Raw genomic sequence first — 17,526 nt, 5'->3', positions numbered from 1 at the left:
GTATGTACACAGTGACTGCACCAGCAGAATAGTGAGTGCAGCTCTGGAGTATAATACAGGATGTAACTCAGGATCAGTAATGTAATGTATGTACACAGTGACTGCACCAGCAGAATAGTGAGTGCAGCTCTGGAGAATAACACAGGAGGTAACTCAGGATCAGTAATGTAATGTGTGTACACAGTGACTACACCAGCAGAATAGAGAGTGCAGCTCTGGGGCATAATACAGGAGGTAACTCAGGATCAGTAATGTATGTACACAGTGACCGCACCAGCAGAATAGTGAGCGCAGCTCTGGGGTATAATACAGGATGTAACTCAGGATCAGTAATGTAATGTATGTACACAGTGACTGCACCAGCAGAATAGTGAGTGCAGCTCTGGGGCATAATACAGGATGTAACTCAGGATCAGTAATGTAATGTATGTACACAGTGACTGCACCAGCAGAATAGTGAGTGCAGCTCTGGGGTATAATACAGGATGTAACTCAGGATCAGTAATGTATGTACACAGTGACTGCACCAGCAGAATAGTGAGTGCAGCTCTGGGGTATAATACAGGATGTAACTCAGGATCAGTAATGTAATGTATGTACACAGTGACTGCACCAGCAGAATAGTGAGTGCAGCTCTGGGGTATAATACAGGATGTAACTCAGGATCAGTAATGTAATGTATGTACACAGTGACTGCACCAGCAGAATAGTGAGTGCAGCTGTGGAGTATAATACAGGATGTAACTCAGGATCAGTAATGTAATGTATGTACACAGTGACTGCACCAGCAGAATAGTGAGTGCAGCTCTGGGGTATAATACAGGATGTAACTCAGGATCAGTAATGTATGTACACAGTGACTGCACCAGCAGAATAGTGAGTGCAGATGTGGAGTATAATACAGGATGTAACTCAGGATCAGTAATGTATGTACACAGTGACTGCACCAGCAGAATAGTGAGTGCAGCTCTGGGGTATAATACAGGATGTAACTCAGGATCAGTAATGTAATGTATGCACACAGTGACTGCACCAGCAGAATAGTGAGTGCAGCTCTGGGGTATAATACAGGATGTAACTCAGGATCAGTAATGTAATGTATGTACACAGTGACTGCACCAGCAGAATAGTGAGTGCAGCTCTGGGGTATAATACAGGATGTAACTCAGGATCAGTAATGTAATGTATGTACACAGTGACTGCACCAGCAGAATAGTGAGTGCAGCTCTGGAGTATAATACAGGATGTAACTCAGGATCAGTAATGTAATGTATGTACACAGTGACTGCACCAGCAGAATAGTGAGTGCAGCTCTGGGGTATAATACAGGATGTAACTCAGGATCAGTAATGTAACGTATGCACACAGTGACTGCACCAGCAGAATAGTGAGTGCAGCTCTGGAGTATAATACAGGATGTAACTCAGGATCAGTAATGTAATGTATGTACACAGTGACTGCACCAGCAGAATAGTGAGTGCAGCTCTGGGGTATAATACAGGATGTAACTCAGGATCAGTAATGTAACGTATGCACACAGTGACTGCACCAGCAGAATAGTGAGTGCAGCTCTGGAGTATAATACAGGATGTAACTCAGGATCAGTAATGTAATGTATGTACACAGTGACCCCGGGTGCCCATACGGGGGTGGGGAGAGAGGCCAGACCCCGGGTGCCCATATGGGGGGTGGGGAGAGAGGCCAGACCCCGGGTGCCCATACGGGGGGTGGGGAGAGAGGCCAGACCCCGGGTGCCCATACGGGGGGTGGGGAGAGAGGCCAGACCCCGGGTGCCCATACGGGGGGTGGGGAGAGAGGCCAGACCCCGGGTGCCCATACGGGGGGTGGGGAGAGAGGCCAGACCCCGGGTGCCCATACGGGGGGGTAGGGAGAGAGGCCAGACCCCGGGTGCCCATACGGGGGGTGGGGAGAGAGGCCAGACCCTGGGTGCCCATACAGGGGGTGGGGAGAGGGGCCAGACCCAGGGTGCCCATACAGGGGTGGGGGAGAGAGGCCAGACCCCGGGTATCGATACGGGGGTGGGGGGGGGGGAGAGGCCAGACCCCGGGTATCCATACGGGGGTGGGGAGAGAGGCCAGACCCCGGGTGCCCATACAGGGGGTGGGGAGAGAGGCCAGACCCCCACGTGTGACGCAGGGTCTCGCACAGCCCCTAGTGACAGACCTGGAAACGTCCCGCTGAAGGTCGATGCCACTCGCACGCGTTTCTTCTTCTTCTTCCTCCTCTTCCCGGTATCATCTATCGGGATACTCCGACTGCTGAGCATCTCTGCAGGAAGAGATCAGAAGAGGAAGATTGGCAGAAAACAAAGCCCCCAATACATCAGGAGACACGTGATCCCACAGACAGACCCCTACATCAGTGGTCAGTAACCATGGCGACAATGCTCTGCATAGGCGCCCAGTACACAGGACGATCCATGCTTGTAATAGAGGAGTCAGAATCTTCAGCTCACAGGGAGCAGCACACGCCATCCTCTGGTATCAGCACTGCTCCCCCTGACGCGAAGGATGTGAGGCAGACGCCGGCACCCTGCCCCCCCGCAGGCACTCTGCCCCCCCGTGCTCTCCGCTCACATTCCGGCACTCTGCCCCCCGTGCCCTCCCGCCGGCACTCTGCCCCCCGTGCCCTCCCGCCGGCACTCTGCCCTCACATGCTCTCCGCTCCCCCGCCGGCACTCTACCCTCCCGTGCTCTCCGCTCCCCCGCCGGCACTCTACCCTTCCGTGCTCTCCGCTCCCCCGCCGGCACTCTACCCTCCCGTGCTCTCCGCTCCCCCGCCGGCACTCTACCCTCCCGTGCCCTCCGCTCCCCCGCCGGCACTCTACCCTCCCGTGCTCTCCGCTCCCCCGCCGGAACTCTACCCTCCCGTGCCCTCCGCTCCCCCGCCGGCACTCTGCCCTCCCGTGCTCTCCGCTCACCTGCCGTCACTCTCCCCTCCCGTGCTCTCCGCTCACCTGCCGGCACTCTGCCCCCCGTGCCCTCCCGCCGGCACTCTGCCCTCCCGTGCTCTCCGCACACCTGCCAGCACTCTACCCTCCCGTGCCCTCCGCTCCCCCGCCGGCACTCTACCCTCCCGTGCTCTCCGCTCCCCCGCCGGCACTCTGCCCCCCGTGCTCTCCGCTCCCCCGCCGGCACTCTACCCTCCCGTGCCCTCCGCTCCCCCGCCGGCACTCTACCCTCCCGTGCTCTCCGCTCCCCCGCCGGCACTCTGCCCCCTGTGCTCTCCGCTCACCGCCGGCACTCTGCCCTCCCTTGCTCTCCGCTCACCCGCCGGCACTCTGCCCCCCGTGCTCTCCGCTCCCCCGCCGGCACTCTACCCTCCCGTGCCCTCCGCTCCCCCGCCGGCACTCTACCCTCCCGTGCCCTCCGCTCCCCCGCCGGCACTCTACCCTCCCGTGCCCTCCGCTCCCCCGCCGGCACTCTGCCCCCTGTGCTCTCCGCTGGCACTCTGCCCTCCCGTGCTCTCCACTCACCCGCCGGCACTCTGCCCTCCCCTGCTCTCCGCTCCCCCGCCGGCACTCTGCTCCCCCGCCGGCACTCTGCCCTCCCGTGCTCTCCGCTCCCCCGCCGGCACTCTGCCCTCCCGTGCTCTCCGCTCCCCCGCCGGCACTCTGCCCTCCCGTGCTCTCCGCTCCCCCGCCGGCACTCTGCCCTCCCGTGCTCTCCGCTCCCCCGCCGGCACTCTGCCCTCCGCCGGCACTCTGCCCCCCGTGCTCTCCGCTCCCCCGCCGGCACTCTGCCCCCCGTGCTCTCCGCTCCCCCGCCGGCACTCTGCCCTCCCCTGCTCTCCGCTCACCTGCCGGCACTCTGCCCTCCGCTCCCCCGCCGGCATTCTGCCCCCCGTGCTCTCCGCTCCCCTGCCGGCACTCTGCCCTCCCATGCTCTCCGCTCACCCGCCGGCACTCTGCCCCCGTGCTCTCCGCTCACCCGCCGGCACTCTGCCCTCCCGTGCTCTCCGCTCACCCGCCGGCACTCTGCCCCCCGTGCTCTCCGCTCACCCACCGGCACTCTTCCCCCCGTGCTCTCCGCTCACCCGCCGGCACTCTGCCCTCCGTGCTCTCTGCCCCCCGCTCACCCACCGGCACTCTGCCCTCCCTTGCTCTCCGCTCACCCGCCGGCACTCTGCCCTCCCGTGCTCTCCGCTCACCTGCCGGCACTCTACCCTCCCGTGCCCTCCGCTCACCCGCCGGCACTCTGCCCTCCGTGCTCTCTGCCCCCCGCTCACCCACCGGCACTCTGCCCTCCCTTGCTCTCCGCTCACCCGCCGGCACTCTGCCCTCCCGTGCTCTCCGCTCACCCGCCGGCACTCTACCCTCCCCTGCCCTCCGCTCCCCCGCCGGCACTCTGCCCCCTGTGCTCTCCGCTCACCGCCGGCACTCTGCCCTCCCGTGCTCTCCACTCACCCGCCGGCACTCTACCCTCCCGTGCTCTCCGCTCCCCCGCCGGCACTCTGCCCCCTGTGCTCTCCGCTCACCGCCGGCACTCTACCCTCCCGTGCTCTCCGCTCCCCCGCCGGCACTCTGCCCCCTGTGCTCTCCGCTCACCGCCGGCACTCTGCCCTCCCGTGCTCTCCGCTCACCCGCCGGCACTCTGCCCTCCCCTGCTCTCCGCTCCCCCGCCGGCACTCTGCCCCCTGTGCTCTCCGCCCTCCCGTGCTCTCCGCTCACCCGCCGGCACTCTGCCGCCCGTGCTCTCCGCTCCCCTGCCGGCACTCTGCCCCCTGTGCTCTCCGCCCTCCCGTGCTCTCCGCTCCCCCGCCGGCACTCTGCCCCCTGTGCTCTCCGCTCACCGCCGGCACTCTGCCCTCCCGTGCTCTCCGCTCCCCCGCCGGCACTCTGCCGCCCGTGCTCTCCGCTCCCCTGCCGGCACTCTGCCCCCTGTGCTCTCCGCCCTCCCGTGCTCTCCGCTCCCCCGCCGGCACTCTGCCCTCCCGTGCTCTCCACTCACCCGCCGGCACTCTGCCCTCCCCTGCTCTCCGCTCCCCCGCCGGCACTCTGCTCCCCCGCCGGCACTCTGCCCTCCCGTGCTCTCCGCTCCCCCGCCGGCACTCTGCCCTCCCGTGCTCTCCGCTCCCCCGCCGGCACTCTGCCCTCCCGTGCTCTCCGCTCCCCCGCCGGCACTCTGCCCCCCGTGCTCTCCGCTCCCCCGCCGGCACTCTGCCCTCCCCTGCTCTCCGCTCACCTGCCGGCACTCTGCCCTCCGCTCCCCCGCCGGCACTCTGCCCCCCGTGCTCTCCGCTCCCCTGCCGGCACTCTGCCCTCCCATGCTCTCCGCTCACCCGCCGGCACTCTGCCCCCGTGCTCTCCGCTCACCCGCCGGCACTCTGCCCTCCCGTGCTCTCCGCTCACCCGCCGGCACTCTGCCCCCCGTGCTCTCCGCTCACCCACCGGCACTCTTCCCCCCGTGCTCTCCGCTCACCCGCCGGCACTCTGCCCTCCGTGCTCTCTGCCCCCCGCTCACCCACCGGCACTCTGCCCTCCCTTGCTCTCCGCTCACCCGCCGGCACTCTGCCCTCCCGTGCTCTCCGCTCACCTGCCGGCACTCTACCCTCCCGTGCCCTCCGCTCACCCGCCGGCACTCTGCCCTCCGTGCTCTCTGCCCCCCGCTCACCCACCGGCACTCTGCCCTCCCTTGCTCTCCGCTCACCCGCCGGCACTCTGCCCTCCCCTGCCCTCCGCTCCCCCGCCGGCACTCTACCCTCCCATGCTCTCCGCTCCCCCGCCGGCACTCTGCCCCCTGTGCTCTCCGCTCACCGCCGGCACTCTGCCCTCCCTTGCTCTCCACTCACCCGCCGGCACTCTACCCTCCCGTGCTCTCCGCTCCCCCGCCGGCACTCTGCCCCCTGTGCTCTCCGCTCACCGCCGGCACTCTACCCTCCCGTGCTCTCCGCTCCCCCGCCGGCACTCTGCCCCCTGTGCTCTCCGCTCACCGCCGGCACTCTGCCCTCCCGTGCTCTCCGCTCACCCGCCGGCACTCTGCCCTCCCGTGCTCTCCGCTCACCCGCCGGCACTCTGCCCTCCCGTGCTCTCCGCTCACCCGCCGGCACTCTGCCCTCCCGTGCTCTCCGCTCACCCGCCGGCACTCTGCCCTCCCCTGCTCTCCGCTCCCCCGCCGGCACTCTGCCGCCCGTGCTCTCCGCTCCCCTGCCGGCACTCTGCCCCCTGTGCTCTCCGCCCTCCCGTGCTCTCCGCTCCCCCGCCGGCACTCTGCCCTCCCGTGCTCTCCGCTCCCCCGCCGGCACTCTGCCCCCCGTGCTCTCCGCTCACCCGCCGGCACTCTGCCCCCCGTGCTCTCCGCTCACCCGCCGGCACTCTGCCCTCCCCTGCTCTCCGCTCACCCGCCGGCACTCTGCCCTCCCGTGCTCTCCGCTCACCCGCCGGCACTCTGCCCTCCCGTGCTCTCCGCTCCCCCGCCGGCACTCTGCCGCCCGTGCTCTCCGCTCACCCGCCGGCACTCTGCCCTCCCCTGCTCTCCGCTCACCCGCCGGCACTCTGCCCTCCCCTGCTCTCCGCTCACCCGCCGGCACTCTGCCCTCCCCTGCTCTCCGCTCACCCGCCGGCACTCTGCCGCCCGTGCTCTCCGCTCACCCGCCGGCACTCTGCCCTCCCCTGCTCTCCGCTCACCCGCCGGCACTCTGCCCTCCCCTGCTCTCCGCTCCCCCGCCGGCACTCTGCCGCCCGTGCTCTCCGCTCACCTGCCGGCACTCTGCCCTCCCCTGCTCTCCGCTCCCCCGCCGGCACTCTACCCTCCCCTGCTCTCCGCTCACCCGCCGGCACTCTACCCTCCCGTGCTCTCCGCTCACCCGCCGGCACTCTGCCCTCCCCTGCTCTCCGCTCACCTGCCGGCACTCTGCCCTCCCGTGCTCTCCGCTCACCCGCCGGCACTCTGCCGCCCGTGCTCTCCGCTCCCCCGCCGGCACTCTGCCCTCCCCTGCTCTCCGCTCCCCCGCCGGCACTCTGCCCTCCCCTGCTCTCCGCTCACCCGCCGGCACTCTGCCCTCCCGTGCTCTCCGCTCCCCCGCCGGCACTCTGCCCTCCCCTGCTCTCCGCTCACCCGCCGGCACTCTGCCCTCCCGTGCTCTCCGCTCACCCGCCGGCACTCTGCCCTCCCCTGCTCTCCGCTCCCCCGCCGGCACTCTACCCTCCCCTGCTCTCCGCTCACCCGCCGGCACTCTACCCTCCCGTGCTCTCCGCTCACCCGCCGGCACTCTGCCCTCCCCTGCTCTCCGCTCACCTGCCGGCACTCTGCCCTCCCGTGCTCTCCGCTCACCCGCCGGCACTCTGCCGCCCGTGCTCTCCGCTCCCCCGCCGGCACTCTGCCCTCCCCTGCTCTCCGCTCCCCCGCCGGCACTCTACCCTCCCCTGCTCTCCGCTCACCCGCCGGCACTCTACCCTCCCGTGCTCTCCGCTCACCCGCCGGCACTCTGCCCTCCCCTGCTCTCCGCTCACCTGCCGGCACTCTGCCCTCCCGTGCTCTCCGCTCACCCGCCGGCACTCTGCCCTCCCCTGCTCTCCGCTCACCCGCCGGCACTCTACCCTCCCGTGCTCTCCGCTCACCCGCCGGCACTCTACCCTCCCGTGCTCTCCGCTCACCTGCCGGCACTCTGCCCTCCCCTGCTCTCCGCTCCCCCGCCGGCACTCTACCCTCCCCTGCTCTCCGCTCACCCGCCGGCACTCTACCCTCCCGTGCTCTCCGCTCACCCGCCGGCACTCTGCCCTCCCCTGCTCTCCGCTCACCTGCCGGCACTCTGCCCTCCCGTGCTCTCCGCTCACCCGCCGGCACTCTGCCGCCCGTGCTCTCCGCTCCCCCGCCGGCACTCTGCCCTCCCCTGCTCTCCGCTCCCCCGCCGGCACTCTGCCCTCCCCTGCTCTCCGCTCACCCGCCGGCACTCTGCCCTCCCGTGCTCTCCGCTCCCCCGCCGGCACTCTGCCCTCCCCTGCTCTCCGCTCACCCGCCGGCACTCTGCCCTCCCGTGCTCTCCGCTCACCCGCCGGCACTCTGCCCTCCCCTGCTCTCCGCTCCCCCGCCGGCACTCTACCCTCCCCTGCTCTCCGCTCACCCGCCGGCACTCTACCCTCCCGTGCTCTCCGCTCACCCGCCGGCACTCTGCCCTCCCCTGCTCTCCGCTCACCTGCCGGCACTCTGCCCTCCCGTGCTCTCCGCTCACCCGCCGGCACTCTGCCGCCCGTGCTCTCCGCTCCCCCGCCGGCACTCTGCCCTCCCCTGCTCTCCGCTCCCCCGCCGGCACTCTGCCCTCCCCTGCTCTCCGCTCACCCGCCGGCACTCTACCCTCCCCTGCTCTCCGCCCTCCCGTGCTCTCCGCTCCCCCGCCGGCACTCTGCCCTCCCGTGCTCTCCGCTCCCCCGCCGGCACTCTGCCCCCCGTGCTCTCCGCTCACCCGCCGGCACTCTGCCCTCCCGTGCTCTCCGCTCCCCCGCCGGCACTCTGCCGCCCGTGCTCTCCGCTCACCCGCCGGCACTCTGCCCTCCCCTGCTCTCCGCTCACCCGCCGGCACTCTGCCCTCCCCTGCTCTCCGCTCACCCGCCGGCACTCTACCCTCCCCTCCTCTCCGCTCACCCGCCGGCACTCTGCCCCCCTCCCGTGCTCTCCGCTCACCTGCCGGCATCCCCTCCCTTTGAGCAGATCAGACCCGAACAGAAACAGCAGCTCATCCCGGAACCTAGACCCAAACACCGCCCCTCCCTCTACAGGGCTGTGCACTCATTGGTTAGTTACGTCTAGCCTTTTCCGCCCACTTCATTCATTGGTCAGCCATCCCAGTGCTGTGATTGGCTCCTCTATTGCACGTCCCCTCAGATGATTGGCCGCGCTTCGATCTCATCTATTGGTTCACGCTCTTATGCTAATATTGCAGGGAGAGCGAGGCTTGGAGCGCAGCCCGGAAGTGTCGCTGCTGATGTAGTTTGCGCCATCCTGCTGCTGCTGTGTTTCTGTTTCCCACTGGTTGGAAGAAGGCGGGAAAGCTACAAAATGGCGTCCACTGTTAAAGGGAGGCCATGGAGGCGGGGTTTTCGGGTGTTTGATTCACCCTTTCCTTACCCGCTGGCTGCAATATTGAAGTTCATTCTCTGTCCTCCATAGTACACGCCTGCGCAAGGCAAGATTGTACAGCGAATGAACTTCAATCCAATAGTGCAGCCAGCGGGTGATGTCAGGTGATACGTCTCCCCCAGGTGATATGTGCCCCCGCCCCCCAGGTGATGTCAGGTGATACATGCCCCGCCCCCAGGTGATGTCAGGTGATACATGCCCCGCCCCCAGGTGATGTCAGGTGATACATGCCCCGCCCCCAGGTGATGTCACGTGATACGTCTCCCCCAGGTGATACATGCCACTGCCCCCCAGATGATGTCAGGTGATATGTGCCCCTGCCCCCCAGGTAACATAGTAACATAGTTAGTAAGGCCGAAAAAAGACATTTGTCCATCCAGTTCAGCCTATATTCCATCATAATAAATCCCCAGATCTACGTCCTTCTACAGAACCTAATAATTGTATGATACAATATTGTTCTGCTCCAGGAAGACATCCAGGCCTCTCTTGAACCCCTCGACTGAGTTCGCCATCACCACCTCCTCAGGCAAGCAATTCCAGATTCTCACTGCCCTAACAGTAAAGAATCCTCTTCTATGTTGGTGGAAAAATCTTCTCTCCTCCAGACGCAAAGAATGCCCCCTTGTGCCCGTCACCTTCCTTGGTATAAACAGATCCTCAGCGAGATATTTGTATTGTCCCCTTATATACTTATACATGGTTATTAGATCGCCCCTCAGTCGTCTTTTTTCTAGACTAAATAATCCTAATTTCGCTAATCTATCTGGGTATTGTAGTTCTCCCATCCCCTTTATTAATTTTGTTGCCCTCCTTTGTACTCTCTCTAGTTCCATTATATCCTTCCTGAGCACCGGTGCCCAAAACTGGACACAGTACTCCATGTGCGGTCTAACTAGGGATTTGTACAGAGGCAGTATAATGCTCTCATCATGTGTATCCAGACCTCTTTTAATGCACCCCATGATCCTGTTTGCCTTGGCAGCTGCTGCCTGGCACTGGCTGCTCCAGGTAAGTTTATCATTAACTAGGATCCCCAAGTCCTTCTCCCTGTCAGATTTACCCAGTGGTTTCCCGTTCAGTGTGTACTGGTGATATTGATTCCTTCTTCCCATGTGTATAACCTTACATTTATCATTGTTAAACCTCATCTGCCACCTTTCAGCCCAAGTTTCCAACTTATCCAGATCCATCTGTAGCAGAATACTATCTTCTCTTGTATTAACTGCTTTACATAGTTTTGTATCATCTGCAAATATCGATATTTTACTATGTAAACCTTCTACCAGATCATTAATGAATATGTTGAAGAGAACAGGTCCCAATACTGACCCCTGCGGTACCCCACTGGTCACAGCGACCCAGTTAGAGACTATACCATTTATAACCACCCTCTGCTTTCTATCACTAAGCCAGTTACTAACCCATTTACACACATTTTCCCCCAGACCAAGCATTCTCATTTTGTGTACCAACCTCTTGTGCGGCACGGTATCAAACGCTTTGGAAAAATCGAGATATACCACGTCCAATGACTCACCGTGGTCCAGCCTATAGCTTACCTCTTCATAAAAACTGATTAGATTGGTTTGACAGGAGCGATTTCTCATAAACCCATGCTGATATGGAGTTAAACAGTTATTCTCATTGAGATAATCCAGAATAACATCCCTCAGAAACCCTTCAAATATTTTACCAACAATAGAGGTTAGACTTACTGGCCTATAATTTCCAGGTTCACTTTGGTGATACATGCCCCGCCTCCCCAGGTGATGTCACGTGATACGTCTCCCCCAGGTGATGTCAGGTGATATGTGCCCCCGCCCCCCAGGTGATGTCAGGTGATACATGCCCCGCCCCCAGGTGATGTCAGGTGATACATGCTCCGCTCCCCAGGTGATGTCAGGTGATACATGCCCCCGCCCCCCAGGTGATGTCAGGTGATACATGCCCCGCCCCCCAGGTGATGTCAGGTGATACATGCTCCGCCCCCAGGTGATGTCACGTGATACGTCTCCCCCAGGTGATACGTGCCACTGCCCCCCAGATGATGTCAGGTGATATGTGCCCCCGCCCCCCAGGTGATACGTGCCCCCGCTCCCAAGTGATGTCAGGTGATACATGCCCCCTCCCCCCAGGTGATGTCAGGTGATGCATGCCCCCGCCCCCAGGTGATGTCAGGTGATACATGCCCCTTCCCCCCAGGTGATGTCAGGTGATACATGCCCCCGCTCCAGGTGATATGTGCCCCCGCTCCCCAGGTGAAGTCAGGTGATACATGCCCCCGCTCCCCAGGTGATATGTGCCCCCGCTCCCCAGGTGAAGTCAGGTGATATGTGCCCCCTCCCCCCAGGTGATGTCACGTGATACGTCTCCCCCAGGTGATACGTGCCCCCGCTCCCCAGGTGATGTCACGTGATACATGCCCCCGCCCCCAGGTGATGTCAGGTGATACATGCCCCCGCTCCAGGTGATATGTGCCCCCGCTCCCCAGGTGAAGTCAGGTGATACATGCCCCCGCTCCAGGTGATATGTGCCCCCGCTCCCCAGGTGAAGTCAGGTGATATGTGCCCCCGCTCCAGGTGATACATGCCCCCGCCCCCAGGTGATGTCAGGTGATACATGCCCCCTCCCCCCAGGTGATGTCAGGTGATGCATGCCCCGCCCCCAGGTGATGTCACATGATACGTCTCCCCCAGGTGATACGTGCCACTGCACCCAGATGTCAGGTGATATGTGCCCCCGCCCCCCAGGTGATGTCAGGTTATACATGCCCCGCCCCCCAGGTGATGTCACGTGATACGTCTCCCCCAGGTGATACGTGCCACTGCCCCCCAGATGATGTCAGGTGATATGTGCCCCCGCCCCCCAGGTGATACGTGCCCCCGCTCCCCAGGTGATGTCAGGTGATACATGCCCCCGCCCCCCAGGTGATGTCAGGTGATACATGCCCCGCCCCCCAGGTGATGTCAGGTGATACATGCCCCGCCCCCCAGGTGATGTCAGGTGATACGTGCCCGCACCCCCAGGTGATGTCACGTGATACGTCTCCCCCAGGTGATACGTGCCACTGCCCCCCAGATGATGTCAGGTGATATGTGCCCCCGCCCCCCAGGTGATACGTGCCCCCGCCACCAGGTGATGTCAGGTGATACATGCCCCCTTCCCCCAGGTGATGTCAGGTGATGCATGCCCCCGCCCCCAGGTGATGTCAGGTGATACATGCTCCCGCCCCCAGGTGATATATGCTCCCGCCCCCAGGTGATGTCAGGTGATACATGCCCCTTCCCCCCAGGTGATGTCAGGTGATACATGCCCCCGCTCCAGGTGATATGTGCCCCCGCTCCCCAGGTGAAGTCAGGTGATATGTGCCACCTCCCCCCAGGTGATGTCACGTGATACGTCTCCCCCAGGTGATACGTGCCACTGCCCCCCAGGTGATGTCAGGTGATATGTGCCCCCGCCCCCCAGGTGATGTCAGGTGATACGTGCCCCCACCCCCAGGTGATACGTGCCCCCGCTCCCCAGGTGAAGTCAGGTGATATGTGCCACCTCCCCCCAGGTGATGTCACGTGATACGTCTCCCCCAGGTGATAGGTGCCACTGCCCCCCAGATGATGTCAGGTGATATGTGCCCCCGCCCCCCAGGTGATGTCAGGTGATACATGCCCCCACCCACAGGTGATGTCAGGTGATACATGCCCCCGCCCCCAGGTGATGTCAGGTGATACATGCCCCCGCCCCCAGGTGATATATGCTCCCGCCACCTGGTGATGTCAGATGATACATGCCCCTTCCCCCCAGGTGATGTCAGGTGATACATGCCCCCGCTCCAGGTGATATGTGCCCCCGCTCCCCAGGTGAAGTCAGGTGATACATGCCAGCGCCCCCAGGTGATGTCAGGTGATACGTGCCCCCACCCCCAGGTGATGTCACGTGATACGTCTCCCCCAGGTGATACGTGCCACTGCCCCCCAGATGATGTCAGGTGATATGTGCCCCTGCCCCCCAGGTGATACGTGCCACTGCTCCCCAGGTGATGTCAGGTGATACATGCCCCCGCCCCCAGGTGATGTCAGGTGATATATGCTCCCGCCCCCAGGTGATGTCAGGTGATACATGCCCCTTCCCCCCAGGTGATGTCAGGTGATGCATGCCCCCGCCCCCAGGTGATGTCACATGATACGTCTCCCCCAGGTGATACGTGCCACTGCACCCAGATGTCAGGTGATACATGCCCCCGCCCCCAGGTGATGTCAGGTGATACATGCCCCCGCCCCCAGGTGATATGTGCCCCCGCCCCCCAGGTGAAGTCAGGTGATATGTGCCACCTCCCCCCAGGTGATGTCACGTGATACGTCTCCCCCAGGTGATACGTGCCACTGCCCCCCAGGTGATGTCAGGTGATATGTGCCCCCGCCCCCCAGGTGATACGTGCCCCAGCTCCCCAGGTGATACGTGCCCCCACCCCCCAGGTGATACGTGCCCCCGCTCCCCAGGTGATGTCACGTGATACGTCTCCCCCAGGTGATATGTGCCCCCGCTCCCCAGGTGAAGTCACGTGATACATGCCCCCTCCCCCCAGGTGATGTCAGGTGATACATGCCCCCTTCCCCCAGGTGATGTCAGGTGATACATGCCCCCGCTCCCCAGGTGAAGTCAGGTGATATGTGCCACCTCCCCCCAGGTGATGTCACGTGATACGTCTCCCCCAGGTGATGTCAGGTGATATGTGCCCCCGGGTCATTCCATGCCAAGTGAACCAATGATTTTTACCACTATATTTTTAATTCTTTTGAGATTTTGTTATTTGGTAACAGTGTGTCAGAGAATGCAAAATGTGAAGAAGAAAAAATTCTAGATAATTTTTTATTATTTTCTATTGATTTTCAAAGTTCGGAAAAAGTGCGAATTTCGGTGTTTCCTGCCTTTACATTTCTCCCCATAACTCAGGCTAGAAAAGAGATCGAGAAACAAAATAAACACCATTCTACTCAGAACTGTCCAGGCTTTCAACCGATATGTCACAAGAGTATCTGTGATAATATTTTACCTATGCGAACGCAAGCGCAAAATTTTAAAATGCATTTCCGAAAAAAACGTTTAATTTAAAGATTTCAAAAACTGCACATGTGCCTGCCATGCTCCTAGCCACATCTGTACCAAAATACAAGCTGGGATCGTGATGGAATCATATTTTAAAAAATAAAAATATTACAGTGTCAGTTCGAAAATCTCAAATTAAGATCTGTTCAGCCTGTGGTCTAAAAGTGTGGGGTCTAGATTTACCAAATAATCCATGATTGTTAGATATTACTGTATTATATTATTATGTTACAGCTTAGAAGCAGGAGAGGACAGAGGAGAAGCTTTGTTAGGGCTGAGAATGACCAGGGGTAGACGGTGACTGCAGAGCAGATGACCGGCCGGCAGCTCGGCCTCCACAGGCCGTATTCACACCAGATCTTATCATCCATGATTGTTAGATATTACTGTATTACTTTATTATGTTACAGCTTAGAAGCAGGAGAGGACAGAGGAGAAGCTTTGTTAGGGCTGAGAATGACCAGGGGTAGACGGTGACTGCAGAGCAGATGACCGGCCGGCAGCTCGGCCTCCACAGGCCGTATTCACACCAGATCTTATCATCCATGATTGTTAGATATTACTGTATTACTTTATTATGTTACAGCTTAGAAGCAGGAGAGGACAGAGGAGAAGCTTTGTTAGGGCTGAGAATGACCAGGGGTAGACGGTGACTGCAGAGCAGATGACCGGCCGGCAGCTCACGCCTCCACAGGCCGTATTCACACCAGATCTTATCATCCATGATTGTTAGATATTACTGTATTATATTATTATGTTACAGCTTAGAAGCAGGAGAGGACAGAGGAGAAGCTTTGTTAGGGCTGAGAATGACCAGGGGTAGACGGTGACTGCAGAGCAGATGACCGGCCGGCAGCTCGCGCCTCCACAGGCCGTATTCACACCAGATCTTATCATCCATGATTGTTAGATATTACTGTATTACTTTATTATGTTACAGCTTAGAAGCAGGAGAGGACAGAGGAGAAGCTTTGTTAGGGCTGAGAATGACCAGGGGCAGACAGTGACTGCAGAGCAGATGACCGGCCGGCAGCTCGCGCCTCCACAGGCCGTATTCACACCAGATCTTATCATCCATGATTGTTAAATATTACTGTATTATATTATTATGTTACAGCTTAGAAGCAGGAGAGGACAGAGGAGAAGCTTTGTTAGGGCTGAGAATGACCAGGGGCAGACAGTGACTGCAGAGCAGATGACCGGCCGGCAGCTCGCGCCTCCACAGGCCGTATTCACACCAGATCTTATCATCCATGATTGTTAGATATTACTGTATTATATTATTATGTTACAGCTTAGAAGCAGGAGTGGACAGAGGAGAAGCTTTGTTAGGGCTGAGAATGTCCAGGGGTAGACGGTGACTGCAGAGCAGATGACCGGCCGGCAGCTCGGCCTCCACAGGCCGTATTCACACCAGATCTTATCATCCATGATTGTTAGATATTACTGTATTATATTATTATGTTACAGCTTAGAAGCAGGAGAGGACAGAGGAGAAGCTTTGTTAGGGCTGAGAATGTCCAGGGGTAGACGGTGACTGCAGAGCAGATGACCGGCCGGCAGCTCGCGCCTCCACAGGCCGTATTCACACCAGATCTTATCATCCATGATTGTTAGATATTACTGTATTACTTTATTATGTTACAGCTTAGAAGCAGGAGAGGACAGAGGAGAAGCTTTGTTAGGGCTGAGAATGACCAGGGGCAGACAGTGACTGCAGAGCAGATGACCGGCCGGCAGCTCGCGCCTCCACAGGCCGTATTCACACCAGATCTTATCATCCATGATTGTTAGATATTACTGTATTATATTATTATGTTACAGCTTAGAAGCAGGAGAGGACAGAGGAGAAGCTTTGTTAGGGCTGAGAATGTCCAGGGGTAGACGGTGACTGCAGAGCAGATGACCGGCCGGCAGCTCGGCCTCCACAGGCCGTATTCACACCAGATCTTATCACCCAGGCAACTCCTCAAATGGAGGGAGAAAAATATTCTTAACATCCAATGAAAAAGAGTGGTATTCACCTGCGCTGTCTACAAAAACGAACAATAAAATGAAAAATAGATGAATAAATGAATAAGAGAGCACTTACTTAATGAGTAATCATTGGTTATGCAGTGGATTTTGCAATGGGTCCTTAAAGTACTATCAGAATCTTAGGGGAATGAGGAGAGAAAAAAAAAAGGGGGTAAATGTTTGTATTGGTGAATATAGTGAGACTAAATAGATTTATAATATATACTCACTCAGATATTAAATGGAAATGTGCAATGAAGAGACGTGATCCCTGTGTATCTGCAATTGATGCGGGTATTGTGATGACCACGGTTGCTTAATCTCCAGAGGCTTATAGTAGATGCCCCTGCTTAGATAAATGTACAACCTTTATAGGTAATGGTGGTTTTAAATAAATGTGGTTTAGTTTTCCCAGTACACAATAAACTTACTGCTGGTGGGAGTAGCACAGGATTCCGTTAGGTTAAGGTAGTAAGATGACCGTCAGGTGCTGGCTGACAAGGATTACTGTGATTAGAATTGATTGCCCATATGTTGAGATGAGGAGAAATGCTCCCCTAGTATGTTGGAGCACTAATATGCCACAATTCTTAACATCCAGTTCCATACCTCCCAACCGTCCCTCATTGTGCGGGACTGCCCCAGATTTGATGCTTGCCCCGTCTGTCCTGCCCGGGACGCAGAGCGTCCTGCAGGCAGAACAGTTGAAGCTGCTGTCACACGCCCCTTTTGTTAGGCCACGACCCCCCCCAACCCCAGACCCCCCAATGTGGGGCCATTATACAGTATTGAGCATCATGTGTGGCCATTATACAGTATGGAGCATCGTGTGTGGCCATTATACAGTATGGAGCACTGTGTGGCCATTATACAGTATGGAGCATCATGTGTGGCCATTATACAGTATGGAGCAGTGTGGCCATATTTTTTTGTTTATAATTATTCTTTATGAACAGTGTGATCAGCAGTGCTAAAATGGGTGTGGTTGGGACGTGGATATGGGTGTGATTAGTGAATGGGTGTGGTCAGAGGCGTGGCCTAAAACTTGCCGCGGCGCGCGATGCGCGCCGCAAACTTTGTCCCTCTTTCCCAACTTCAAAAGTTGGGAGGTATGCAGTTAATGTATTGTACAAACCAGGACTACGAAGAGGAGGAGGAGAGTTTGTTATAACATCAGTTACAGGAAGCAGAACCCATCACAGGGACTCAGCAATACCGCACTGTCATCCCATGTAGTGGAAATAAAGACAGTGACGACCATGAAGTGGTAGAAGGCGGCACAAGATCGGCAATGGATGACACAACTGGT

At 59.5% G+C, this 17,526-nt stretch overlaps 1 protein-coding gene across 1 annotated transcript in view; it reads right to left on the bottom strand.

Moving 5' to 3' along the window:
* The window catches only part of MKNK1 (MAPK interacting serine/threonine kinase 1), a 32,290-nt gene extending 23,548 nt beyond the window's left edge, over window positions 1–8,742 (bottom strand). Inside the window, exons 1-2 of the mRNA XM_069735893.1 lie at window positions 8,640–8,742; window positions 2,185–2,289 (exon numbers count right to left, since the gene is read on the bottom strand). Of these exons, the coding sequence (XP_069591994.1) occupies window positions 2,185–2,289; window positions 8,640–8,649 (115 nt within the window). The 5' untranslated portion in view covers window positions 8,650–8,742. The remainder of the gene's footprint in view (window positions 1–2,184; window positions 2,290–8,639) is intronic.
* Between the last annotated feature and the right edge of the window lie 8,784 nt (window positions 8,743–17,526).

The sequence above is a fragment of the Ranitomeya imitator genome, chromosome 8, assembly GCF_032444005.1.
Source record: "Ranitomeya imitator isolate aRanImi1 chromosome 8, aRanImi1.pri, whole genome shotgun sequence".
NCBI lineage: Eukaryota > Metazoa > Chordata > Amphibia > Anura > Dendrobatidae > Ranitomeya > Ranitomeya imitator.
Note: the sequence above shows the minus strand (reverse complement) of the source record. Positions and strands in the feature narration are given on the sequence as shown.